The sequence below is a fragment of the Pelodiscus sinensis genome, chromosome 12 (genome assembly GCF_049634645.1).
Source record: "Pelodiscus sinensis isolate JC-2024 chromosome 12, ASM4963464v1, whole genome shotgun sequence".
Lineage (NCBI taxonomy): Eukaryota > Metazoa > Chordata > Testudines > Trionychidae > Pelodiscus > Pelodiscus sinensis.
The window spans coordinates 3871462-3898741 of NC_134722.1; the positions used below are offsets into that span (position 1 = coordinate 3871462).

A 27280-nucleotide genomic window follows, 5' to 3' on the forward strand; every position below is an offset into this window, starting at 1 on the left:
GTCAAGTGACCCACCAGTACCAAGTGGTGCTAGAACTGACAATCTCAACTGATAGATGAGTCACCTTACTACCAGGATTGAAGTCTTTTGTAGTCCAACACCTCCCAGGACCAGAAGACTGGTTTGTTTGCACAACTTTTCCATCAGATAAAGAATAATCTTGGAAAGGTAGTTGGGAGTTTCCTCATTTTCTCTGACAGGAGCAGTAGCCCACGTTAAACAGGTCAGATTGACTGGTGCTGTACGGGAAGGCAGTGTTTTGCAACAAAGAGAAGGTGGAGGTCAGGGGAGGACAAAGTGAGAAGCTAATTTCCGTTGCCTCCAGTTCTCCTATAAGCACTTGCATCTCTAGAGCAACTCCTCCATTGGCAGAAGAAGCTCAAATGAAATTCTGCACACGTCTGTTTTCATTTGGTCCATGCTGAGGATTTCAACCCTAACAAGGTGCCCAGGCCAGGAGCAAGTCTTCCTCCTATTTTCATCCTGATTCAGGGAAACTATTGTGAGACTCACTCAGTTTAGGCAAAGCAATAAACACACTGGAATTCTACCAGCACTATGGTGGAAAAGTGTCATTTCAAAATAGCAAACCATCTTTAAGACAGTTTCACAGGCTGGCTCCTGTCAAGAAATGAGATCCTTCTCCTCAAAGGGAAATTGCAGCGTAGGATGGAAAAGATGAATAATACTACACGATATAGCATGCTTCATCAGTAGATCTCGGGGTACGTCTAGATGGCAGAGTTTTTCTGGGATACCTTTGGTATCCCAGAAAAACTCTGCCACATCCAAGGAATGCGTCTGCTCTTCCAATTTTTTTTCGGAAGAGCAGATGCGTTTTTTTGGTATCCCCGTAAACCTCGTTTTATGAGAAAAAAGGGATGTTCCAAAAAAGGTTTTTTCCCTGACATGTGGCCCAGTGTAGAAGGGCCAAATGTCAGAAAGGCCTTTTCCGAAAAAAGAAGTGGAAAAAGATATGTCAATTGCGGTTCACAATTGACATATCTTTTTCCAGAAGAACTGTGTAGTCTAGACACAGCCTCAAAGTATTTCACAATCTAGGGACGTTAAATTCAGCTGAATTGGCTAATAGAATAGTCGATGCAATTTGCCAGCAGTCCCCTGCTGGCCTTGTGCTCCCTGTGGCGTTTCAAAGTGGCAGCTTTGAAGCGCCCCCTCTTTCTGATTGAGGCAGCGGGAAGGGGGGAAGTGACTAGTCAACTAGCGTGTCGACTATCTGATAAGCAGTTCAGAAGAGGCAGAATTTTAAACATTAAATACTAAAACAATTAAAATAACCCTTATGTGACGCAGAGTAGGAATAACTCAGCTTCTCTATTTAAACAAAATGGAGGGAAATATTTTAAGAGTTGGTTTATGGCTGTTAAATCAACCCTCAAGTGATAGAAGTAATAACAAAACCAACTAACCTTAAAAATCTAGTTAACATCTTTGTAAGGCTTTCATTTCCAGTTCTTTTGAACAGTGAAAGTGATTCTTTCGGACCTCACATGTATGAATGAGAGGTACTGAAAGTATCAACGGGAAAGCAGCAATAAACGACAGCTTCCACAGAGAAAACCCCAGACCCGTCCACTGACTGGCGCTATTTGGTGAGAGACTATGAAACACTGTTTTGAAATAGAGGCAGCACGTGGTCTGGAATTATTGCAGTGTTTTAGTTCCCAGTAACTACTTTTATATGCTGTTCTTGCTGTTGAAGATCAGCACTGGCTTGACTATTTTTGTTCCCAACACTGGTTTTGTATCTGCTTTTAGTTATTAGAGTAACCCAAAAACTATCTTAAAATGAAGCACCCTGCCGAACTACTTTGCTGAGTAGAAGATTGTCTTCTAACACAACAGCTGCAGAGGAACAGTACCTGGATCTGCTGCCTGAGAAAGAACTGTGTCTGGAAGAGTGACTAGAGTAGGAGCTGTAGGAAGAGGATCTGGAACGAGACCGTGAAGAACCAGAACCAGAATAGGACGATGAGCGAGAAGACGACCTGGAAGAAAAAGATTGAACAACTCATAGTGGGGAGCACAACGTTCTCATTTTCAGGGCTTAGTATTAGGGACTCCCATGAAAATCATTCACATTCCCAACCCCCATCCCATCTTCACGACCCACCTACATTTTCTCTCCTTGCACCCCTCTCCCCCATTTCCTCCTTCAAAGGAAAAAGATCTCTTGCTGCCACCACCTCCCCAGCCACCTGGAGCAGGCTGACTATCCATCCCAGAATCTAGCTCTATATATGATGTTTAACCCTGTCACCAGCTGCTTGTTCCTTGCTGGGCCAAGACGGCCTGCCCACTGCAGATCAGAATGGGGGAGAAATCCAGAGAATGCAGCAGTTCTTAAGAAAAAAGGTCAGGATTTCTCTTACCAGCGTTTTACACCTGTTACAGACCCAACCCCTGTCAGTTTGGCATGTTCTGTGCATCTCACGGGTGCTGGAAATCCTTTTGTGGGGGAGAACCCGAAATTCAAGTCTTTAAAGGGTGACAGGCTCCAGACCTGTGCCTCAAACGCTCCCTGATTCAATACCTGCCTTCCACTGGGGTGTTCTGTCCTCTACGGCGCTGTTCGACCCTGTTCCTGAGCTCCAGTCTCCATGCTCCCTGCTGTTACCAGACTCTCCTTCACCAGTGAAAGCACATCCCGTCCTAGAGTCCCCTTCCTGCTGCTACCCCAGGCGTGAGCTAGACCTGATTTATCTGGGTCCCCTCCCCCCAGTACTGATTACAGCCAGATGAACCTCCCTCAAGTTTTAATTTCTTGGGGTAGTCCACTAGCTACAGCGGCTGTTTGGAGGGCTTCCCTTCCCTTGCTCCCCATGGCAGTTCAGTGCCGCAACCCTTAGTAAACCGAGGCGCGCCCCCCCCCCCCTCCGGTTTATACTAATGATCCAAGCCACTCCTTTCCTGCTGCAATCACCTGCTTGAACGCCATTCCTACTGCTCCAGTTCTAGGAATGCTACACGGGAGCAGTAAGTTGTGCTCCAAAAGGCCACCGAGACTTGCACATGCCCGTTGAAGTGGCTGCTAATCCGGACAAGTCACCACATCCAAGAGAGGCTCAGCAATTAGCTCTCCCTCCGTCCTCCCTGCTTCCATTTACCTAGAAGAGCCAGAGGCTGACGCCGAAGAGGCAGAGGTTTTCCGGCGTCGGCGTGCGCGGCTGGGAGAGGCAGATGCCCCAAGCTTCTTCTTAGGCGACTTGGATCGGCGCCAGGGGTCCTTCCATTCGTCTGCTCTCTTGGACTGAGAGCTGGGGGTCGTAGCTGTCTCCTTCTCCTTCTTTGGTGGCTCAGGCTGACGGCTGGAAAATACACGTGTTTAACTGCCTGGGCCTCTCCCCCACGGCCAGCGGGATTTTTGTACAGCAATTACACACAGCACGGCTCCTTTAGGACAGGTATACAGAGCAGCATCCCTTCACTGAGCATCACTGACCGTTTCCAGTGCCGCTCGGGTCTGTGCTATTTGATACAAGGAGAGTGGTGGAGGTGACGATAAACCAGGACTTCACCTCAGTTTCCATATTGCATCCATAGGCTTATCTGAGCATCTGACCATGACACTCTGCATATATTGCTGAAACTTGGCTGACCAATGCAGAGCCTGTTTGTCTGATAGCCGGGGCTAGTGCTGTTAGGGATGGAGGGGCCATTCTGTAGGTATATTATGAGTCAGTCTTTGCCCCAAAGAGCTTAGTCAAAGTCAAGCCAAGGAGAAAGGAAGCATTAGCCTTCAAGGAACCACCTACGCTGCAATTAAAACCATGGGGCTGGCCCATGCCAGCTGACACAGGCTGACAGGGCTCAGGGTGTTTAATTGCTGTGTAGACATGTGGGCTCCAGGCAGGGAGCCCAAGCGCACTGTCTACACTGCAATCAACAGTCCCGCAGCCTGAGTCAGCTGGCCTGGGCCGGCCGCAGGTATCTAATTGCGAAGTGACTTGTCACACAGGAAGTCTGTTGGCCCAGTTGTCTCCCACGCGGCTTGGGAAGGTAGCAAGGTAAGGCTGGTTGTGCGTTCTCTCCACTGTACCATCTGCCACTTTGTAACTGAATTTAGTCTACTGAGCATCGTATTTTAAACTGCCCAGGTCTGGCTACATCGCAGAGCCCAACGTGCCACCATTACAAAAGTTCTCAAGTGGGTTTCACCCTCCCAACCTCTGCTCGCAAGTGAAAGACAAGCTGCCCGCAGAGTTCCCAAAGCACGAAGACACTGGCCCCAGGCTCTGCTTCATGCTACACAATCCTGGCCCCAGGAAGCCCAAGAAAGCAAACCCAACAGCATATGCCTATTGCCTAGCGCAACACAGCGCTTTCTCCCCGCTGATGCTTCCTGGAGAGGACTTTTGTCTGGGGAATAAAATACTCACCACAGAAAGCCTGGTTTCTGTACACGCTTCCATTATTGACTCAGCAGTGAGCAGGCAACTAGGCTAATACCCAGGGGAAATTGATGTTCCTGTGAGGGCATTCCCATATTTAGTCTTTCCTCAAGTACTACCTGCTTACTCAATATACAGCAGCACCTGACAAACTGGTTCAGCTCTCTCCCATTAATCAACCCTGGCTCTGGGCCCGCAGTGATAGCTGACAGCCAGCATTCAAACTATGCTAGCAGCTACAGAAATTCTTACCAGCCCCTGGACATTCCTGTTTCTCAGTCCTACATTGGCCCATGCTCATTCAACAGCTCACAGCCTCTCTTCAGAGGAGAGCCGTGCCCGTTATGGAGGCTGGCAACCCATGCGTCCTACCCTGCGGTGGTCTCATTTGGATTTACACACAGGCAAGATGCCATGTGTTCCCTGGTGGTGTTAACAGGCAGGCAGCAAAGAGACTGAAGAGAAGCCGGCGCTTAGTTGCTTCAAGAAAGGGGCTTGCTGACTCATCTCAGGCTGCTGCTGGCATGTGAAGGGAGGAAAACTGGGCCCAGCAGGGAAGCACTCTAGGGGAGTGAAAGCAGTCAAAAACAGGGGAGCTTGAATGGGATTTTAGGCATATTTGATCTAAGCTCCAAGTCTCTTGTAGGGCAGCAATACCTTACTCAGAATCATAGAACACTAGAAGTGGAAGGGACCTTGAGAGGCCATCTAGTCCAGTCCCCAGCCTTCACGGCAGGACCAAGCACCATCTAGACCATCCCTGACAGGTGTCTGTCTAATCAGCTCTTACATATCTCCAGTGATGGAGATTCCACAACCTCCCTGGGCAATTTATTCCAGTGTTTAACCACCCTGATAGTTAGGAACTTTCTCCTAATGTCCAACCTAAACCTCCCTTGCTGCAGTTTAAGCCCATTGCTCCTTGTCCTATCCTCAGAGGCCAAGAAGAACAATTTTTCTCCCTCCTCCTTATGACACCCTTTTAGATACCTGAAAACCTCTATCATGTCCCTTCTCAGTCTCCTTTCCAAACTAAACAAGCCCAATTCCTTCAGCCTTGCCTCACAGCTCATGTTCTCTAAACCTTTCATCAAAGGTCCTCTTCTCTGGACCTTTTCCAGTTTCTCCACATCTTTCTTGAAATGTGGTGCCCACAACTGGACACAATACTCCAACTGAGGCCTAACCAGAGCAGAGTAGAGCGGAAGAATGACTTCTCGTGTCTTGCTCACAACACTCACTGTGTGAACGCAGCCCAGAATCAGGTTTGCTTTTTTTGCAACAATGTCACACTATTAACACGTGGCCACTATGACCCCTAGATCCTTTTCTGCAGGACTCCTTCCTGGACAGCCCCTTCCCATTCTGTATGTGTGCAACTGACTGTTCCTTCTAGGGTTGCCCGGTGTCCGGTTTTGAAACGGACAGTCCAGTATTTGAGCTTTCTGTTTGGGAAACAAATTGAGAAAATAGAAATGTCCAGTATTTTCTAACTAAGCTGTAATATAGATGGTGATGTAACGTTAAGTTAAGTATTTCTGTTGAAACCACCTGGCAATCCTAGTTTCTTCCTAAGTGGAGTATTTTGCATTTGTCCTTATTAAACTTCAACCTGTTTACCTCAGGACTGCTGGGGAACTCCCAGTCTGCTCGCAATAAAGTAGCATGAACCATGACCACGCGCTCTGCTAGTAACTCCTACCACACAGGGTGCTCTGTGTACTAGAACGATACGTATACCCTGTACATGGGGCCAGTAAGGGACTCACTTCTGAGGCATTCAGCAGGACAACCCTTCTGTTTCTCTACGGAAGGAATTCCCCGACTCAGAGGTCTGTCCCACTCTTCTGAGAAATCCTTGTGCTACCAACTAATGATCTGTCCTGCTGCACTGCTGCAGCGGAGAGGGCGGCAGACAACAGAGGATCGCTCAGAGCCCTCACTAAGCCATAACCACCAATGTATGGATTCCTTCACATGAGCCCTCTTCAAAAAGAAAAGCTCCTGGAAAGGAGACTGTCCTTCAGTTGCACTGACATGGATCTGAACGCAGCCCCTCCATAGCATCGCTCGGTTTGCAGCACGTAACAAAACAGGGCTTATTCATACACAATCCAAAGAGCCCATGCCTGCTACTGGGGGGAGGTGATTCAAAAGGGCTCGGGGCTCCCCGCCACTGCTGCTGCTACTGCAAGAGTAGTGATGGCTGGAGCTCGAGGGCCTTTAAAATCGCTGCTGGGGTGCCAGAGAGTGTGCGGGCAAGGGCTGCGAATGGTTAACTGGTAAGTATCACCCTTACTGGGTGATGCTCACCGGTGTATGGTTAACCAGCAGGGGCTGGCGCCTAGCCATGGCGGGGGTACTGCTCCAACCAGGCCCAGTTTAAATGGTTAATCAGTTAAACAATGTTTAACCAGTTAACTGATTACATCCCTAGTCAGCCCCCCCGAAGACTCTTCACCCCCTACCAGAGCGAAGCTACAACTAAGGCAGTAGTTGTTTAGCAGCACACAGCCAGCGGATCCGGCAGGGGCTTATGAAGGGGCCAGAACATAATTCACCACAACTGGAAGTTTGGCCAGGACATACTCTTCTTTGCAAAAAAGCGTCCTGAAAATCCTGAGTCACCTCAAGTAGCAAGGGCCCCAATTTTCTACTTCACGTGAAATGGGATGTTTCTAAGGAAAAGAGCAGCTGGGGGAAGCCTCAACATACATACTAGAAGGACCCTCTGGTCTTGGCCAGCAAGGAACTGACGTCGGGTACGTTGATACCCGGCACTCCAGTCAAAGTGAGAGTGTCCGGGCTAAGGGGAGCAGGTCTGGTCTGATTTAACTAAATCCATTTCTAAACGGACTGAGTTAAAACAGTACAACTGCCGAGGGAGACGAGGCCTGAAAACAGGTGACCCTACGTCAGAGAAGGTGAGGGAAGGAATCTCTTTGGCTGTGCCCCAACTCTGGCTTGTGAGAAGCTTTCAAGCTTACACACAGCTCCTCTGCAGGTCTTGGGCCTGCTCTACATTCCAACCCGTCATTCAGGGCTCATCTACATGGACTGTGCTTCAGGGGCGCAGCTGCACCCCTGTGGCGCTTAGTGAAGGTGCTACCTATGCCAACAGGAGGCGTTCTCTGTGGCTTTTCCATGCCGATGGACATGGACATAAGTTGGCAGTGTACACCAAGCCTCGGGGTGATACGGTGTTTGTGTCTTCTCTCATATTTCAGTAGGAGTTCATTCAAGGGTATAGAGAGTGTCTGGTTTCACTCACATGGTTACTACTGGGGTATGTAGTGCAGTGGATGAAGTGCGCCACGTGACAGGTAAGCGTAGGACCCACAGATGTGGAAAGGTGTGTTGTGTGGGGGGTGCCGATCATTGTAGCAGTGGCAAGATGGCTGCACGTTTAGCATTTGTTGTTCTGGCGGGGTGGGGTGGTGCTCGGAGCTGATGTGTTCTGATCACAGTGGGGAGCGTACCTGCGCTGATGAGCTTGGAGAGTTGGGAGCTAGACTGAAGGCTGAAAGAGGGGCTTAGGAAAGGATTTGCTCAGGAGGCTGTCTCCATCCAGCCTAGGTGGCAGGAGGCAGGTATGCGTGAGGGTAGGTCGCAGCTAGGGGACTACAGCGGAAAAGGGTTTTTTTATTTCTATATTGAAACACAGTCTCTTGGGGTATATGGATGGCCTCTTCCAGGATGCAATCTATGTCTCTGGTGGAGTGCCCCTGTTTGAAGGTGGTTTTTAAGATGTATATCCTGGACTTTCTCCTTGGAACATGTTCTGGGATAGCTGAGTGCCTGGCTTCTTGATGTGTTTAGGGTGGTTCCTGGATCTGTGAAAGCAGATGTGGTAATCCCTGGGTTTCTCGTATACAGCTGTCTGTAGCATTCCATTGCTAAAGCTGATCATGGTGTTCAGGAAGTTGATGCTGGTGTGACTGTTCCAGAGAGCTGAATGGAGGAGTGAGGGTTACTAAAGCAGTGATGGAAATCTATGAGGGAGTTGAGGTGGTGTGTCCAGAGGATGAGTGTATCACTGACATCTCTCAGGTTTATCATTGCTTTTCTGGTGCATTTGTGAATCTAAGTAGCAGTCAGAGGCACTTGTTTGTAGTTCACTTCCTAAATGCATTCAGATCGTTAACTAACAATATGGAATTGTCCTGCATTGCCTGGGGGATGACTAGAACCCGAAGGCTTAATAGGCCTTTCCCATCCCCAATTTCGATTTACCCCTGAAAGCAAGTCGATGTTAGCTGTAGGAAATGGCAAAGACATTCATTGTGAATTTCAAATTGTGGTGATCAAGGAAACTGCTGAGGTGGAGAGAACAAGGAATAAAGCTGACTATGTCTTACTACAGATCACTACTGCATCCAGCTAACTCAGTAGCTGTCCAACAATTCATGCGAAGCATGTCATTTAATTCAATGAGGAAACTAAAAAGAGGTGAGGGTGGGGGAGGGGGGGGGGGGGGTCTGACGTCATGCCGCCATTCTCCTTTCCCAATTATTTATGCAAATTAATCAACAAGGAGGAAAATAACCTCAGGGAAAGTGCTTCCTTCCCTTCCCCCATGCATGACATCAGTCTACCAGGTGTCTTATCAACACAGCTTCAGGGTTATTGTTCTGAAGCGTAGCTACAATTTCGGTTTTGAAAGTGGAAAGTCCATCTTTAGTATTTGAAACCGTTTCTTTCATAGGAGGAAGATAAACTTTTGAAGTGGCACTGACGACAGCATATGCTTTCCAGCCAAGTACAATGGAATTTTACAGCAGGAAATTAAAAATAAAATAAAATAAAATAAAACAAGGAAAGTTTGGAAAGGTCTGAACAGTCATCAAGGTTTAATAACTTAAAAGCAAACACACAGAGAGCTTCAGTGTACATTACCAGATTTTTAAGGCTCTCATTATGATATAGGAGATTAAGGATGAATAATTTTGTGATTTGCATGTGCAATGACCCAGCCTGGGAACAGGTGTGCATGGCCCTGGCAGTGCTATCAGTTATAACTGGCAATGAAATGGATGGGGACACTTTGCATCTCTTGAGCATTTCAGGCCAATACAGAACTAAGTCCATCATGTTTGGAACATTTTCTTCAAAATCACAAAGGACAAACTTTACAATGCAATGAGACACATGATTGCCTTCTGCAGCAGCTGAATCTATCACCGAGACCAGTTTGAATAGATCTAGGAAATGGAACTTGTCTTGCGGGTGGGGTATTTGACACTGGAAAGCCACGGCCTTCTCTGTGGTGGGAGTACAAGTGAAAGTGTCTGGACACTCTGTCTCATTCTTTACAATAATGTTATAAGTGCAGGCCACATTCTTTCTAGTAATTTCACCTTTGAACGGCTGCTGAGAGAAGAATCAACTTCCTTAGGTCCACATTCAAATCACACAAACACACTTGGCTGATCCCAGCTTATGGTCCCAAAAATGTTCCTGTTATATTGTGAAAGTGGTAAGCAAGCCTGCACAAGTAGGAAGTCTCTACAAGGATGCTAAATTTTAACAAAAGCTACAGTGCTTTTAAAGGACTGCTTGGAGCAGCTTGTCTTAGACCCCACAAAAGGAGAGGTCTTGATTTAGTCTTAAGTGGAACACAGGATCTGGTCCAAGAGGTGAATATAGCTAGACCACTTCAAAACAGTTGCTATAATTAGATTTAACTTCCCTGTGGTGGGGAAGACACCACAGCAGCCCAACTCTGTGATTTTTCATTTTAGATTACACAAATATGAGAGCATTAGCTGAACAGAAAGTAAAAAGGCACAGTGCGCCAAAATGAAATCCCAGCAAGCTGCATGCAAACTTTAAGACCTTATAATAGAGGCTCAACTTAAATGTGTACTCCAAATTAAAAAAAACAGTAAGAGAACCAAAAAGTACTGACATGACTAAACAAAGTAAAAGAAGCAGAGAGACACAAAAAAAGCATAGTTTAAAAAGTGGAAGTTAATCCCAGTGAGAAAAATAGAAAGGAGCATTTTGGCAATTGACATGTAAAAACATAATTAGGGAGGCCAAAAAAGAATTTGAAGAACAGCTGGCCAAAAACTCAAAGTAATAGCAAATTTTTTTAAGTACATCAGAAGCAGGAAGCCTGCTAAATACTGGATGATTGAGATGCAAAAGGAGCACTCAAGGACAATAAGGTAATTGCAGAGAAATTAAATTCTTTGCATTGGTCTTCATGCCTGAGGATGTTAGGGAGATTCCCAAACCTGAATAATTCTTTTTAGGCAACAAATTTGAGGAACTATTCCAGATTGAAGTGTCATTTAAGGTGGTTTTGGAACAAATCAGTACTTATCAACTACTCAAATTGATAAACTAAACAACAGTAAGTCACCAGGACCAGATGGTATTCACTCAAGAGTTCTGAAGGACAAATGCGAAACTGCAGAGTTACTAACGGTGGTTTATAACCCATCCTTTAAATCAGTTTTGGTACCAAATGACTGGAGGATAGAGTGATCCTGGCAATTACAGGCTGGTAAATCTAAACTCAGTACAGGGCAAACTGGCTGAAACTACAGTAAAGAACAGAATTCTCAGACATATAGATGAACATAATTTGTTGAGGGGGGGGAAGTTAACATGGTTTCTGTAATGGGAAACCATACCTCACCAATCTACTAAAGTTCTTTGAGGGTGTCAACAAGCATATGGGCAAGGGGGATCCAGTAGATTTAGAATACTTAGATCTCCAGAGAGCCTTTGACAAGGTCTTTCACCAAAGGATCTTAAGCAAAGTAAGCTGTCATGGGATAAGAGGGAAGATCCTCTCATGGACTGATAACTAGTTAAAAGATAGGAAACAAAGGCTAGGAATAAATAGTTTTCACAATGAACTAGTGGTGTCTCCCAGGGGTCTGTAATGGGACTAATCCCATCAACATTAGTGATACTGTGCCACATTATTTGTATGGAAATGTGCTTTTGAATACGAATGTGTGCAACTAAGTCATGTTTTATGCAAAATGGGGCAAGAGCTTGAATGCCTATATTCTATTTGTGTCCATGTTTCTTGCTTGTATGTGAAGTTAGAAATATGAAGTATAAACTTGTTGATTATTCTAGCTCTTCCAGTGAAAGTCATTAGTGGTACTTAAGGAACTTGCTCAAGGCATCTGTGACTATTCTTGTTTTCCCTATGAGCCTGGATTATGATTGGTCCTATAAGACAGGTGACCATGCCACCTGGTGCTGAAATCCATAGAATCACAGAATACTAGAACTGGAAGGGACCAAGAGAAGTCATTGAATCCAGTCCCCTGCCCTCACAGCAGCACCAAGCACCATCTAGTCATCCCAGACAGGTCCAAGCTTGGAGCCGGAAGCTTCCCTACCATCACCACCCCTCCCTCTTCCAATGTAAGGCTGCCGACGCCTAGCCCGCGCAGGCTTGCCATGGGCAGAGGGCTGCTTCCGGCTAACGGTTAACCGTGAAGAGTGATGCTCACTGGGTTCACATTCCTAGTCCAGACCTACTAGGAAATGTGCCATTGATTGAGCAGCACTGAAAATTCAGAACCCTTTTAGCTCACTGCCAGCTCTGACTAGTTGCAGTGGCCTAGGTCTCGCAGCCGTGAATCACACTCAATTTGCATTGCCTTGTTCTGAACCACTCCCTTCCGGGATCAGCCCTGTTCTAACACTTTCCAGTTTGCAATCTGTGGCTGACCAGATGCAACTGCACTGGCTGGTTCTAAACGCAGCAAGCTGTACTATTCTCTAACGCACCAACCACAGACAGCAACCATCACACTGCTAGCTCTTTTCATCTTGCCTCACAAACGAGCTCAAGATTTCCATAAATGTGCAAACACATTTGTATTTTGGGGGAAATACTGAAAAAACTATTGGGGATTTTTTTGGGGGGGGGAGGGGGAGGGGAGAAATGGACGCTGGAGGGACGACTGAATTTTTGGCCCTGAACCACTGAGAACATTGAAAAAGGACACCAAGAGAAATCTATGGCCAGCAGAATCAAGGACAATTAGGGTTTTTTTGTTTTTTAAGATATGAGGTACAAAAAGTATCCCTGACAATGGTAATGGGTCATTAGATGGAAACAGCAGAATCATCATAATGCAAAAAAGTTAAATAACTATTTTTGCTCTAAAGCTTCAGAGGGGTAGTCGAGTTAGTCTACAGGATAAACTTAAACAACAACCAATAGTCTGGTAGCACTTTAAAGACTAACAAAACATGTAGATGGGATCATGGCTGTGCCCACGAAAGCTCATGATACCATCTACATGCTGTGTTAGTCTTTAAAGTGCTACCAGACTATTTGTTGTTGAAGTTTATTTTTGCTCTGTATTTGGGAAAAACGGGAGTGTCACATCAGAAGACGACATACTTTCAAGTTCACTAGTATTTTAGGAGGATGTTAAATAACAGCTACAAAAGTCAGACAACTGAAAATCGGCAGATACAGATAACTTTTAGCCAAGAGTTTTAAAAAAGCTGGCTAAGGAACTCACTGGACTGAGTTGATTTTCAATAAGCCTGGAACGGGGGGAAGTATGGAAGACTCACAGAAAATAACGTGCTAATATTTAAAAAGCGTAAATGGGATGACCTATGTAATTATAGGGTTGGCAGCATAATATTGATCCAAGGAAAGAGATGGAGATAGGACACAATTAATAGGTAAAGGGCAACATAATTAATGCCAGTCAACATGAGATACAGAAAACAGATTCTGTCAAAGTAATTTCATTTTTGTTTTCAGACAAGTTTGGTTGATAAAGATAATAATGCTGATTCTCCTGTAAGGCACTAGATTTGGTAATGGATGGCATCTTAACGAAATACACACAAATTAACAGGGCCCACGTTGCATGAATTAAAAGCTGACCAACCAATCAGTCTCAAAATGAAACTGTAAACGGGGAATCATTACTGAACAGGTATTTTTAGCGGTGTCCCAAAAGACTGGTTCTTGGTTCTATGGTGCTTACCATTTGTATTAATGACAGTGGCAGAAAACACAATCATCACTGCTCAAGTTGACAGGCGATCAAAACTGGAGGACCGGTAAACTGTGAAAAGGACAGGTCACTGGTGCTGGGTGATCTGAATTGCTTGGTGAGATGGGCTCAAGCAAACAGTCTGTGTTTTAATACAGTTAAACATAAATGCATCCATCTGGGAACAAAGACCACAGGCCATGCTTACAGGATGGAGACACTGCTCTGGGAAGCAGTGACCGATAAAGATTGGGGAGGGGATGACTTTGTGGCCAAAAAGGCTATGGCAATTCTTGACAGAGTAAAAAGAGGAATTGCGTGAAAAAGTAGAGAGGTTATTTTACCCCTGTATTTACACCGCTGCAACCGCTGCTAGAATACTGTGGTCCGTTCGGGTGCCCGCAGTTCAAGAAGGATGTTGATAAACTTGAGAGGATTCAGAGCGAAACCACGAGAATGGTTAAAGGATTGGAAAGCCCGCCTTTTAGTGACTGAGCTCCTTAAGTCTTTTTATTTAGGTGAAGGGCTGACTTGTTGACAGTCTACAAGCACCTATCAGGGGAAAAATATTTAAGAACAGGCTCTTCAGTCTGGCAGACAAAGATCTAAGATAGACCAGTGGCTGGAAATCAAAGCCATAGAAGTTGAGTGTGGAAAGGTGAAAGAACTATTTTAACACTGGATGGCTGTGTCTACACTGGCCACTTATTCCGGAAAATCAGCCGCTTTTCCGGAATAACTTGCCAGCTGTCTACACTGGCCCCTTGAATTTCCAGAAAAGCACTGACGACCTACTGTAAGAAATCAGCCGCTTTTCCGGAAATACTATGCTGTGGAGAGGGCCGATAAAGAAAAGTTATTTATTAGTTCCCTAAATAGAAGAACTAGAGGACACCAAATGAAATTAATGGGGAGCAGGTTTAAAACTAATAAAAGAAAGTTTTTCTTCACACAGCGCGTAGTCAACCTGTGGAACTCCTTGCCAGAGGAGGCTGTGAAGGCTAGGACTATAATAGAGTTTAAAGAGAAGCTAGATAATTTCATGGAGGTTAGGTCCATAAAAGGCTATTAGCCAGGGGATAAAATGGTGTCCTTGGCCTCTGTCTGTCAGAGGCTGGAGAGGGATGGCAGGAGACAAATCGCTTGATCATTGTCTTCGGTCCACCCTCTCCGGGGCACCTGGTGTTGGCCACTGTCGGTAGACAGGATACTGGGCTAGATGGACCTTTGGTCTGACCCAGTACGGCCGTGCTTATGTTCTAATGTTCCCGTTTGGGCAAAAATCCTTTTTCCAGAAAACTGTTCAGGAAAAGGGCCAGTGTAGACAGCACAGTACTGTTTTCCGCCAAAAAGCCCCGATCGCGAAAATGACGATCGGGGCTTTTTTGCGGAAAAGTGTGTCTACATTGGCATGGACGCTTTTCCGGAAAAAGTGCTTTTCCGGAAAAGCATCCTGCCAATGTAGACGTGCTTTTTCCGGAAATACTTATAACGGAAAACTGTTCCATTTTAGGCATTTCCGGAAAAGGGTGCCAGTGAAGACGTAGCCAATTTGTCTACATTTCATTTCTCTACTGAGAGAGGAATGCAAATGCAGACACCCAAAATTGCAAATGAAGCACAGATTTGAATTTCCCACGCTTTTTGAGAAGTAAGGGTTATTTCAAGGGAAGGGTTTTCTTCTCGAAATAGCCCTGTTTTTTCCTCTCGAAACAGCACCATAACGTGACTAGCAAATGAAGCATGGGAAATTCAAATCCGTGCTTCATTTGCAATTTCAGGTGTCTGCATTTGCATTCCTCTCTCAGAAGAGGAATGAAATGTAGACATACCCACTGAGTGATTAACCACTGGAACAATTTACCAATGCTCCGTGGCAACTTCAAGATCAACTTTAGAAAAATCTCTGACCGCTCTGCTCTGGGAATTATGAGGAGCTGTTCCCTGGTCTGTGCTGTGCAGGAGAGCAGACTGGATGATCGCAGCAGTCCTGGTCTCAGACTGGCAGAGGATTTCCATTTGAGAGAAAGGCTTCTACCCATCCCCAGTGGTGAAGACTGACTCAATGATTCTTGGCACCCTCCCCAATCTCAACTACCTCCTTTACTGCCCGGGGCCCCTGCACCGGATTCCAATATACTTGAAATGTCAGATTTAGTTTTACATTTTTGGCTATTTGAGCTTCAGATCCTCTTCCATTCCCTCTCAGGTCCATGCTGGTCATAGTTTCTGTTCCCTTCTATTAGCTTCCCCAGGGGAAACTCCTGTGTTAATGCACTGAAGGCCATTCACCAGTAATTATAGCTATCCTTGGTACAACTATAGCAAAGATCCTTAGCATCTCAGTTGTTGCCTCATGCTTTCTGGCATGCTCTCCGTGGAACTGGGCTTTCAGAGCTCTTTAGTCACTAATGACCAAGGAGAATTAGTCACATGGCAGCTGGAAATGCGAATCTGTTTATTAGGCAATGACCTGCTTGGTTTGCCGCAGCGCCTGCCAGAGTGCTTCCCTGATGACTGCTGCCTGAGGAATTTCATACAAGCTTGGAACACCAATGGTTTTCAACATCGGAAAGCCACAGGACAGAGGGAGGCACTGAAAAATCATCGGCCAAGAACTTGGGAAGAGGCTGGAATTGCCAACAGGGGTGATGTAAACCATTAGGGAAAGCACAAGAGCCTATAAATAAACTAATAGGAAGGAATTACTTCCACTAGGAGGGAGAGGCATGCATGAGAGATGAAGTAATCGCTAAAATGTTACATATGAAACACGTTTTGCAAATGATTTATTTATAGAATGGTAAAATCAAAACTCAGTTCTATAAATAGCGCTGAGTTATTTGCATGCAAGGGATGTAGGGAGTTGGTGAATTCTTACTGGAGCAATACCACTCGACAGTGCTTAATGGGCTGGCCAAAATATCTGTAAATTGAGCATATTTATATAAACGTATGTATGGGCAGTCATGTTTCCGATTAGAATCACACTTTAAATGGGTGTTTCAAACACTAGCACATCAAAGCACATTACAAGTTGCACCTCTCTAGTCTGGCACTCGCTGGTCCGGCAACCTCTGTGATCCGTCATGATTTCAGATAGCTGGATGCCCACTTAGCATGGCCAAGTGTCCTGCAGTCCCATAAAGTTTGTTTCCAGGCTCTCAGTGTTCTGTGCTGTTATTCAGCTCTAATTTACCCCTCAGTATCTTCTAAGAGCCCAGTAAGCAATGGAAGTGTTGGTCATGCTGCCAGACAATATTGACCTCCTGTGGTTCAAAAAATTCTTTGGCTTGCCCAGGTCAGGACCCCAGAGCACCAGACTAGAGAGGTTCAACCTGTACTCAACTTTAAGTACACTGCAGCAGAATCCCCAAGGCAAGGTGATGCTCTGTACCCCCACACTGGCTTGCCATGCCGTACTGCCCTGTGTAAACAATCCCTAGGATTTCCACTGTGACCTCATTTTGTTTGCTTTCCTGCATTTCTCTCTCTACTGCCAATACACCCAAACACTTTTGAATGTAACTGAGCGAGTGGATCACAAGTGGAATCCAAACAGCAAAACCTGGGGGTGGGGGGTTTGATTGCTTACATAAGAGCAATTCTAACAGTCCTCAACTGGCACATCATCTCCACTGGAAACAAGATAAAGGTACTCTCAGACACCAGTTCACTGTTAAATATTCCTTGCTTCACTCCACGTTACCTTGTAAAACAGTTATCCTTTACTTGAGTGCTTGCATCTGATTTGGAAGCATTACATTTTAGACCTATACTATGTACAACAATGCTGTTAACGGTTAACCTCACCCTTAATGGGTGAGGCTTACTGGTTACGGTTAACTTAGCAGTGGCTGAACAGCCCTTGTCCACGGCAGGCCAAGGATGCTCTAGACTGGCTGGAGCAGCCCCCCCCACGTCCCTCATTTAATCGGTTAACTGGTTAAACTTAACATTTAACCGGTTAACCAACTGAACGGGATTTTATATCCCTAGCTAGCTCTGGAAACAGCACAATAACTACTTCATAGCCAGCATTTGGAGAGGTGGTTTATTTTTTGTTTTGTTTTAAACTAACTTACAAAAGAAACCAAAACAAAAGTTCCTATCTGATTTTCTTCAAAACTGCTGGTAGGGTATTTGACTTTTATCTAGTTATGTCTTGTACTGACCGGCTGAGACAGGAGTAGGTATGCATGAGTAGATTTGCTTTTGGCTCAATAGCAGAAATCGAGCCCAAAGCTGTCAGATTATTGGAACGGTTTGAATCAGTGTGTTTGGTACTGGATGAAAACCAACAGCTTCCCCTGCTCTACTTATCAGACTCAAGCCTGTCTTGAGGATGTCTAGTTCAGGGAGTTGATTAGGGTTGGGTCAATGTTAGCCTCTGCACCTCACCTCCACCTCTAGAAACCCGGCTCCGCAGATGGACTAACTCTCCCATGATGCACTGCAGGAGCTATGTTCCGGGTCACTCAGGCATCCCTTTGTCCACTGGCTTTGCCCCGTGACTACACCTCCCATCCATTTCAACATTTCTGAATTGAACTTTTATTGAACTTTTAATTTTTCAAAAGGGTTTGATATTTTATTTTGCCCAACCTAGCATGAAGACATAGATATCAGAATTTCCCAAGGGATGGAATTTCCTTTTGCCCTTCTTCCCCATCAGCTCTGATATTTATATAGCATTTTACAACTAATCCAAACCTATTTGTGAGTTATTGTATCAATAAATTCAGTTGACAGACTAAGAAACCAGAACACAGGAATTCCCATACAGGATCCAGTACTCTGGCTATGGCTGGCACTGGAAGTTTCAGAGGAAGAGACGAGAAAAGCTGTAGCTGGCAGATCTGAGGAGATTTCTCCGGGGCACCCGGTTACTAACACAGAACAAAGATTGGCTTAATCCCTGAAAATTGAGGCTTGACATGCTTCCCAATCCCCTTTTGGTCTTTAGTATTAACGAGAATGCTGGATATTTGTGTTACCTATAAAACCTCCTGGATTCTTGCCAAGAGCCATCTGCCAAGGCCAAGGAAGGAGCCAATCCTGTTAGTGCTAGGATTCAAACTCCCGCCTTTACGTCCTGTGCTGAGCCAGTTAAATTTCTGAGAGGCACAGCAATCTCAGTTAAGGTAGCTTTGGACTTCTCCCATGTACGTACTAAAGACATTTTGAACACCAGCCAGAAGGCCACTTTTCCATGTAGAACCAGCAATGGCAGGTGCCCTTCATATTCTAATCTGGGGTGGGAAACCTTTTTTGGGTCAGGGGCTGCTGACCCAAAAATATATCTCCAGTCACGGGCCACACACAAATGAGAAGCAAACCCCCCCACCCCACCAAAAAAACCCCAAACCAACCAACCAAAAAACAAATACAACCCCGCCTTCTCCTAACTGAGAAGGAGAAAGACACTCCCCACGTTCCCCCCCTCACACAAGAGCCTAGGGAGGCCCAGCCTGTGACGTTGCATCGGGGAGCCCCGTGACCTTGCACCCCCCCATCCACAGCCAGATGTGACCCTCCACCAGCCAGTAGAGTAAAATTGGGTTTATTGTTTCTCCAAGATACAGCCCAGCATAGGTTTGATAGCATAGGCCAACAGCCCTAGTTCCCTTGGGGGGGGAGGGGTTCATAGGACCCTGAATCCCCTATACAGGTTTTTAGTCTCCTTCCTCTATGCTGCCCCATACTCCGACCTGCCCAGCTCCCAGGCCCTGCCCCCCAGCCAGGTGGCCGTCTCCATCTCCCTTCCTTTGTCTCTCCCCTGGGAAGAGCCTTGTTACCTGCTTGAGCTGGGAGTAAGTGTCTGGGCCAATACACATGTGGGTGAGTCAGTAGGAATCACACACCACAGCGCAGCCAGGTTGGGATACTGGGTTACAGATCAGACACCCCTCCACTACGTCACACAGCCTAATAGATTTTGTGTGCTCCAGCCTGTGGTGGGACAGTGGGGGGAGGGAGACTGAAGCACCAGCATGGGCTCCCCAATCTTGAGGAGGGGGTGGGGGGGACGGGCCCTGAGTTTCGAGGGCTGGATCCAGGCAAGCTCCTGGGCCTAAGGTTCCTCATCCCTCCTCTAATCTGAAGTTGCTTTAGCTCTCTGTTTACTGGCCAGCAAGAATACCCCCGTGGTTAGTTCATAGGATGTGAATGGTTAACCGCTGAACCCTCACTCAGTAAGGGTAAGGCTACCTGGTAGGGATGGTCGGAGGAGTCCCAGTTCATGGCAGGGTGCGTCTGGCCCGCCTGCCCTCTCCTCTCCACTGCAGGCAGGGGCTGCTTTGACCAGCCAGCTGGAGCAGCTTTTGTCTGCAGCGGGGATGGGGGCGCTCCAGCTCCGCCAGCCACCATTCAATCAGTTAACCAGTCGAACAATGTTGAACCAGTTAACCTACTCAACGGGATTTTACATCTCTAGTGCACATCCCTTGAAAGCACTGCTTCTCCTATGTAGGGCAGCAGACAATAGGGACCCAAAGATCATATTCATCCTATCCCTGTTTGGTGCACCTCTGGTTAACCCCATTAAAATAGTACCAAGCAAAACCAAGCATCAATGAAGGAGCACATACCTTGGTGGTTGAGGTGACTTAGGTTTTGGTTTTTCTTTTTCCTTTTCACGTTCCCGCTCTCGGTCCCGGTCTCGATCTCTGTGCTGTCTGTCTTTTTCGTCTCGTTTCACTCGCTCCCTCTCTCTCTCCCACTCTTCTTTCCGTCGCTGCCGCTCCTTATCCCGTTCCCGCTCCCTCTCCCGTTCGCGTTCTCTCTGGCGGCGCTCCCGTTCCCGTTCTCTCTCGCGTTCCCGTTCCCGCTCCCGTTGGCGGCTCTCTCGCTCCCTTTCCCGTTCTCTCTCTCTTTCCTTGTGTAAAAACCCAAAAGAAATTTGATCAGCATTGCTGTGGGGCTCTCTCCTGACTAAGGACAGCATCTCAGATTCAGAACAATTTCACTAGCTCTCCAATGTTTCAGCAGGACGACAAATGGGGGGGGGGGGGTACACAATGTTTCAGCAGGAGGACAAACGGGGGCAGGGGGGTGACACTGTTTCAGAATCATTTAGGAGCTGTATCAGAGGGGTAGCCGTGTTAGTCTGAATCTGAAAAGTCTGAATCTGAAAAAACAACAAGTCCTGTGGCACCTTATAGACTAACAGATTTATTGGAGCATCTGAGCAAGTGAGTCTTTGCCCACAAAAGCTTATGCTCCAATAAATCTGTTAGTCTATAAGGTGCCACAGGACTTCTTGTTGTTTTTTTGGGAGCTGCAGAATGACACAAAACACGGTCAGGCTCGTCACCTGAGTGCAAAGTGACCATTATATGCAATGCCAAGTTATAGCAATGGGTATTACGTTTCTTAAATACTCGTGTGTCCTGGTGAAAGAGTATCTGCGCACGTAACACACGCACTCGAATCCATCCTTTTCTTTCAGTCCCAGTGAACACCACTCACCCAGACTGGTCTTCATTCACATCCCACTTTTAGATTTGCTTCTTTCCAAGGCCCCCCAAATAGGGATGTTAAATTTAGTTTAATCAACTAATAGACTAGTCAATGGATTTTCCTGCCTTAACTCCACCGCTCCATCCCTGGGGCAGCTGGCTGGCCACTCCCAGGGTGGGTGGGACTCAAACCCACAACCCTTCCCTCCCAAAGCAAATGCCCTATCCCACTCAAGGACCCGCCACACCTCCCTACCTTCAGAGGGTCCCGTATCCTGTTTTCCTAATGCGGGAGCCAGCTCCATCGCTGGGGCAGCTGGTGTAGGCTGCCCAGCCACTGCCTGAGTGGGACTGAGCCCACCGCCTTGTGCTCCAGAGGCTATCCCTGAGTTCACTGGCGATCCCACTCCACCTCCCTACCTTGAGCAGGTCCTTTCTCCTGCTTTCCAGGGCCTGTGTTGGCTCTCCAGCTGCTTCCAGGGATGGGGCTTGAACACACCACTCTACGCTCCCTGGGTAAATTACCTAGCCCCTAGTACACTCCAGAACCAGAGCCAGCTGGCTCTTAATACATTTAAAAAGCCGAGGCGCAGCATCTGGGACTGGGTGCAAGCTGGGAATCAGCTGATTCCCAGCTCAGGTCCATTCCCCTGCCCCTTGTGGAGTCGGTACTGGGAGGAACCAGCTTTTAAGTTGTCTCCTGATGCCCTCCTTTGCTGCCTCTATGGGGGGGGGGGGGGGAGGAAGGGGGACACCACCACTACGACTAGCTGATTATCGGATAAGCTTTTGTTTATTGGATAGTTGATTAGTTACTTACATCCCTACCCCCAAACACTGTCCTGTCCATCAAATGCCTTCTCCAGCCCCAGGCGTAAGTGACAAAGGTTACTAAACGAACACCTTCAGTGACATGTGACACTGAGTTCTGCCTTGTCTAAAAGCGAGTGTGAATTCAGCAGGAGAGGGCCAGTACGTGTCTTGTACAGAGCCTTGCACATTGCCAGAGCATAACCGGATAAATGATTGAATGGTTTGGGAGACTGCTCTATACAGTGTGCCACAAGAAAAAGAAACTAATCGATTTAAAATAAACTCCTGCAAAGTACACAGCGGAAGACTGAGTACAAAGCTTAGAACAGGGAGCATATTACCTTACTTACTCTGTAGTTACGATATGGATCTGGATCTGTGTACTGTACCCTAAAGTTCTCATACTGCCCACCACGCCAGAACCGTTCGATATCATAATCATAATATGGGTCTGTATAGGAATCAAGCCTGTATTGAGAAAGAAGATGATTTACAAAGGTCATCTGCACATTAGGAAAACAGTGGCATTTATAAATGAAAACGCTAAGCATATTGACGGGAAAATATTCAGACTAACTACTATACAAAACAGTTCATTGATATGCATCTGGGAAAGGTGCAGAAAGCCTCTGAGAATTACACTAAAATCAAACTTAGAAAAACACGTGCTCATCAACACAATTCTACAGGTCAGATGCTGCTCTCAGTCCAACTGGGGTGAATGTAGAGAAACTCTCTTTGATTTCTATAGAGGTTACTTTCATATACACTTTAGGGATGTTTCATTTTGATCAATCAGACGACTGAGTAGTCGATGGAATTTCCATCGACTACTCGATTAGTCGATAAGGGGAGGGCGCTTGCTATCCCACTGCGCTTCTCCCTTTGAAACATACAAGAGCTGCCTGCAGCTCCTGTACATTTCAAAGGGAGAGACTCAGATGTTCCCGCTGCCTCTCTCCCCCCTTTGAAATACACAAGAGCCGCGGGTGGCTCCTGTACATTTCAGAGGGAGAGAGGCAGCAGGAACCCAGGCCAGCAGGGAGCAAAGCAGTCCCTGCTGGCATGGGTCCCCCTCTGTGCCTCTTCCTTTGAAATGTACAAAAGCTGCAGGCAGAGATGGTGCTGGGGAGAACCTGCTTTTAAACCAGCTCCCCAGCTTGTTCTTCCTCCACTTGCTGCCTTGCTGATAGAGGCAGCAAGAGGGGGAGTGACTAGTCGAGTTCCTACTCAACTACCCGCTTACATCCCTTCTATATTTACGTAAGGGTAACAGAGGCCCCCCTACCTCCCCATTTAGAGTTTATCATGTTTTCCCCATGAGCACATGTGCAGCTCCATCAAGGGAGGTTCTACATGGACGTGGAAAGTAGAACACACCCTGGAGTCTCCCATTGCTGCATCCGCAGAGGTGACGTGTATGGCACTTGTGAATGTCCCAGGAATGAGCATGTTGCAAGAGCTCTCTAGTGAGAGGAAAAATATGTGATGCTGGCACGGACATCACTTTTCAGTGCGTGCGAATCACTTATGCAACTCTGGCCCTTGAATTTGGAGCGTAGCTTCTCCAATGGAAAACAAGTATCACACCTCAGTGTAAAAACGCATTCGCAAGTGTTGTGCCCCCACCCCAAATGAAATTGCAGGAAGACCATCGTTTCTTTTGGGAGAAATGTCTAAAAGCTAGCAGTCCCCTAGCATATAAAGCTTCCTTCATTAGAACAGGTTTACTAACCCTATCCGGTATCTACAATTATGGCATGTACAACATACTACACTAAAAACATTTTCTGAATCTTTTTCACTGTTTGCGTTGTCACAGATGTACTTGTTGACAAGTATTTTGAAATAAAATTATCAAAATAATTGAAAGGAGAGTGATTAAATGATTATATTGTGTTATTTTGACAAAAACTATGCAGAATTTTAAAATGTTGTGCAAGGGATTTTAATTACTTTTGGTGGAGAATTCCCCCAGGGGTAAGGGTTCAAGTAGCTTCCCAGAACACAGGAGTCAGTGGCAAAAGTGAGATTAAAAATCAAGAAATCCTGCCTTCCAAATCCATAGTCAGTTCAGTAGCCCCTACTGAAAGGTAGGAAGGGCGACATTCTCCCGCTTCCTCCCCACACCTTTCGAATATAAGTGTCCAAAAATCTAGGGCAGAGGGAGAGCTGGGTGTTCTCACGGGAGCCAAGTCACTGCATGCATTTCTGTCAACACTTTTACATAGTTTAAGATTTCCACTTTTCTGCCTAACAATGGATCCAGCTCCAAATTACTGGTAGTATGTCTGATACTGAATTCAGCTCTCGACTGTTGGGCCACTAACAGAACAGGTTCCGTGACTCCCGACGTTCAGGAACAAAAATAGAATGGAATTTTAAACTACACCAAAGTAGAAATTCTGACTTTTCAACCCAGCCCCACCCGAAAGTCCTGTCTCTTCTCTCACAGAAACAAAAACCATTGCTTTGCCTTCTGCACGTATTTATAAAAATTACAGACAGAGTCACATTTTGCAGCCAGCCGCCACCATTGGCAGCATCCAAAAATGAAAATATAGGCAGACAATTGTTTAGCTGCATCCAACCTTGTGATAACTGCCTATGGCCAAGGAATTTTGAAAAAGTTGAAACAGAAGAAAATTAAGGGAACATTGTCTTACATTGGTATAGGGTTGAAATCAGAAAAAATTGCTTACCCATAGTTCACATTTTCTTTGATGTCCACCTCCCTATAATTTTTCAAAAGAGAAAAGAAAGGATTCACGAACCATTTAGCCTTCTTTGTATGTCACAAGACAACCCAGCTATCCACATTATGATTCAAATAATCAAATTAGGATTTGCTGTGACAGGCTACTTCACTCTAACTATGATTAAGGGCTTAAAATTGCTGACATTTTCCAAGTTAAATGTAATGGCTCAACACACAAGCTTACTAAGGAGAAAAAGTTGCTTCCTATACCAATCTGGTTACATAGAACTATGCCTCTTCAATTTCCTGAATGAACTGGAAGGTCACTTTGCAGCATTCAATTCATTATAGTTTTATTAATTCAGTTCTGTTCAACTCTGCTGCCCACAAATCTAAGGTTAAACTGTTTCTCTTTAAGGACAGTGCAGTGCCTAGCAAAATGAGGCATAGATCTGGATAGGGTCTCTGATGCGTATTATTGCAATACAGTAAAACAGCAGCTTGAATATTTGCCGATTTTACAAGGCAGCTTTCATACAATGGTAAAATCCAGGCTGAAATCACTTAAGTGTTTAAGAATCTAATATCTGTGTTGTCACCACTAGCATTAACAGATTGACTACGTGTACTGGTTACATGTGGAAGTTTTTCAGAATCAAATGGGGTGGCATGAATCTGTGTTTACATCACACACCCTGTCAATACCTGTCCCGGGGAAGCCAATGATTCAACCCGCAGACCAAATTTGGTGATGAATTGTGGTCAGGTGCCACTTATAACACGTTGTGCATATGCTAAATCAAGACTCCAAATAAAAATCAGGTTGCAGGATGACTGGGGTTAGCTTTTACTGTATAAGCAGCATTTACGGTTCTGCAACAACCTGCCAAATTGAGACATGGTCCCACCCATGGTAAAAAGGCGGAAAAGGAATTAGGTTTAATTCCAGGGCAAATTTGTGCCTAACCAACCAACCAGTTTGATTTGGCCTGCTTGTGTTTTCATTTCCTACAGAGTCAAACAAGCTGGCACCAATGCTTGGCAAATGTATCCTCGTATGGTGATCAGTCATCTTTCCATGCCACGCACATGTGTACACCAGGGCGCATCCTTTAGTTCCAGCAGAACTGATGCTTTAATTTTTTTTAAAATGATTTTCTAGCCCTTAGGAGTTCAAAAAGCCAAAACCCCAACTCCTGAAGGTAACGGATGTCCTGTCGCCTGCTGGGGTCTCCAGGCAGGCAGCCAGCAGCACTGGAGAGCGGCTAACGGCTGCCAGTCACCAAAGTGGGGTGCTGACGCCATCACTCCCCCCTAGTTTTACCCCACAAAAATCCTGCAGGTTTGATGCTTCAGGTTTAAGACACTTCCCACTGCCCCTAAATCTTCCTGCTCTGCATGTCCTGACTGCAGGGAGGTAAAGTCGTCTGGTTAGTGAATTCTCAAATGATTAATCCAGGGCTGGCTAAGATGTCAGAGGCTATCTTAGTGCCGTGCCAACCACACTTGTTGCGCTCAGACTTACAGTGTGAGTACTGCTGCTCTGATGATGCAAGGGATTGGCGCGCGCGCGCGCACACACACACACACACACACACGCGCGCGCGCACACATCAACTTTTTAGCGCAGGTTTGAGCTGTGTAAATAGCAATGGAGCACAAATCACTAGTGCTGAAGAAATAAGGCTAAAAAAGTATACAAGGAAAACCTGTGACACTTACTTGTAACGGTTAACCGTTACCCAAGGGGAGGGGTGAGCCACTGGCTCCCAGACCATGTGGGCTGTGAGTTGGCAGTATCAGGCTGTGTGGGGGGGTGGAGGGGAAGAGGAGGAGATAGGGGGCTGGAGCAGTCCTTGTCTGCAGCCTGGCTATGGCAGGTGGGGAGGAGGGAAGAGGGGGTACTCTACCCAGTGGGCTGAAACAGGCCCCTCACCCATCCCTGTGTAATCAGTTAAGTGGTTAAACTTAACTTTTGACTGGTTAACTATACAAACGGGATTTTCCATCCCCTGTAACAGTAGGGATACTCAGGGCTGTGTATTTCAACACACCTAGCGCAAAAGGTTTAGCTGAGGACTGGCATGCAGGGATTCCTTCCCACCCATTCGCTCCAAAAACCCAGGGGGCAAGCACAAAGCCACATCTTACGCTGGGTCTCGGACATCTCTAGTGATGCGATAATTCCAGTCCCTGAAAAATTCATTTTCTTTATCAAATTCACGTTCATCTTCTCCAATAGTCACCGTAAACCGCTTCTCTTCAAAGTCAGGCTCCTGCTCTTTTCTCATTGTTGCCTTTTTTAACACCTGTCACAAGGCACAATAAAAAGCTTTTGAAGGTAACACCATTTTCGAGACGCAGAGGGCAAAGATTAGCTTACTAATGGTACATCGGCACAAGTGAGGGGCCTGCTGCCTAGTTAACCTGTCTCTCTTCAGTTCAATTCTCAAGAACAGTTTGGGGTTGGATATTTACTCGTTGCACATGTATATGTGAGTTAATAGGATAGCGAAAAAGATGGATCGGGCAGCCGGATGGGTGTGATCGGTAAAAGGCTTTCCAGAAAGTTAGACACACAGCCTCTTAATAGGGTTGCCAGGTGTCTGGTTTTGAACCGGACAGTCTAGTATTTGAGCTTTCTGTACAGGAAACAAATTGAGAAAATAGAAATGGCCGGTATTTTCTAAAGAAGAAATCATGTAATGTCAAGTGTGTCTGGTATTTTTGTTGAAACCATCTGGCAACCCGACCTCCTAAAGGAAGCAGCAGTGACACAAAGGCACATGGTACCTGCTCGCAAACAGTTCTGCTGCATTAGGGATTTGAGCATGGTGCCCCTGACTCTGCAGGAGCAATCTCCTCTGACTAGTGCTGATGGGAAAAAGAAAGCTGGAAACT

The 27280-nt window shown here is 46.1% G+C and overlaps 1 protein-coding gene across 9 annotated transcripts in view; it reads right to left on the reverse strand.

Annotated features, from left to right (window-relative positions):
• ZC3H18 (zinc finger CCCH-type containing 18) overlaps nucleotides 1–27280 on the reverse strand; it is a 67544-nt gene that overhangs the window by 17043 nt on the left and 23221 nt on the right. For 6 of the 9 annotated variants that reach the window (XM_075939898.1, XM_075939897.1, XM_075939893.1 and 3 more), the window contains exons 6-11: nucleotides 26531–26688; nucleotides 24384–24416; nucleotides 22023–22149; nucleotides 19999–20285; nucleotides 3129–3329; nucleotides 1884–2009 (exon numbers count right to left, since the gene is read on the reverse strand). In XM_075939898.1, coding sequence (XP_075796013.1) covers nucleotides 1884–2009; nucleotides 3129–3329; nucleotides 19999–20285; nucleotides 22023–22149; nucleotides 24384–24416; nucleotides 26531–26688 — 932 coding nt within the window. The remainder of the gene's footprint in view (nucleotides 1–1883; nucleotides 2010–3128; nucleotides 3330–19998; nucleotides 20286–22022; nucleotides 22150–24383; nucleotides 24417–26530; nucleotides 26689–27280) is intronic. The other 3 variants (XM_075939896.1, XM_075939894.1, XM_075939899.1) reach the window with 2 other exon arrangements.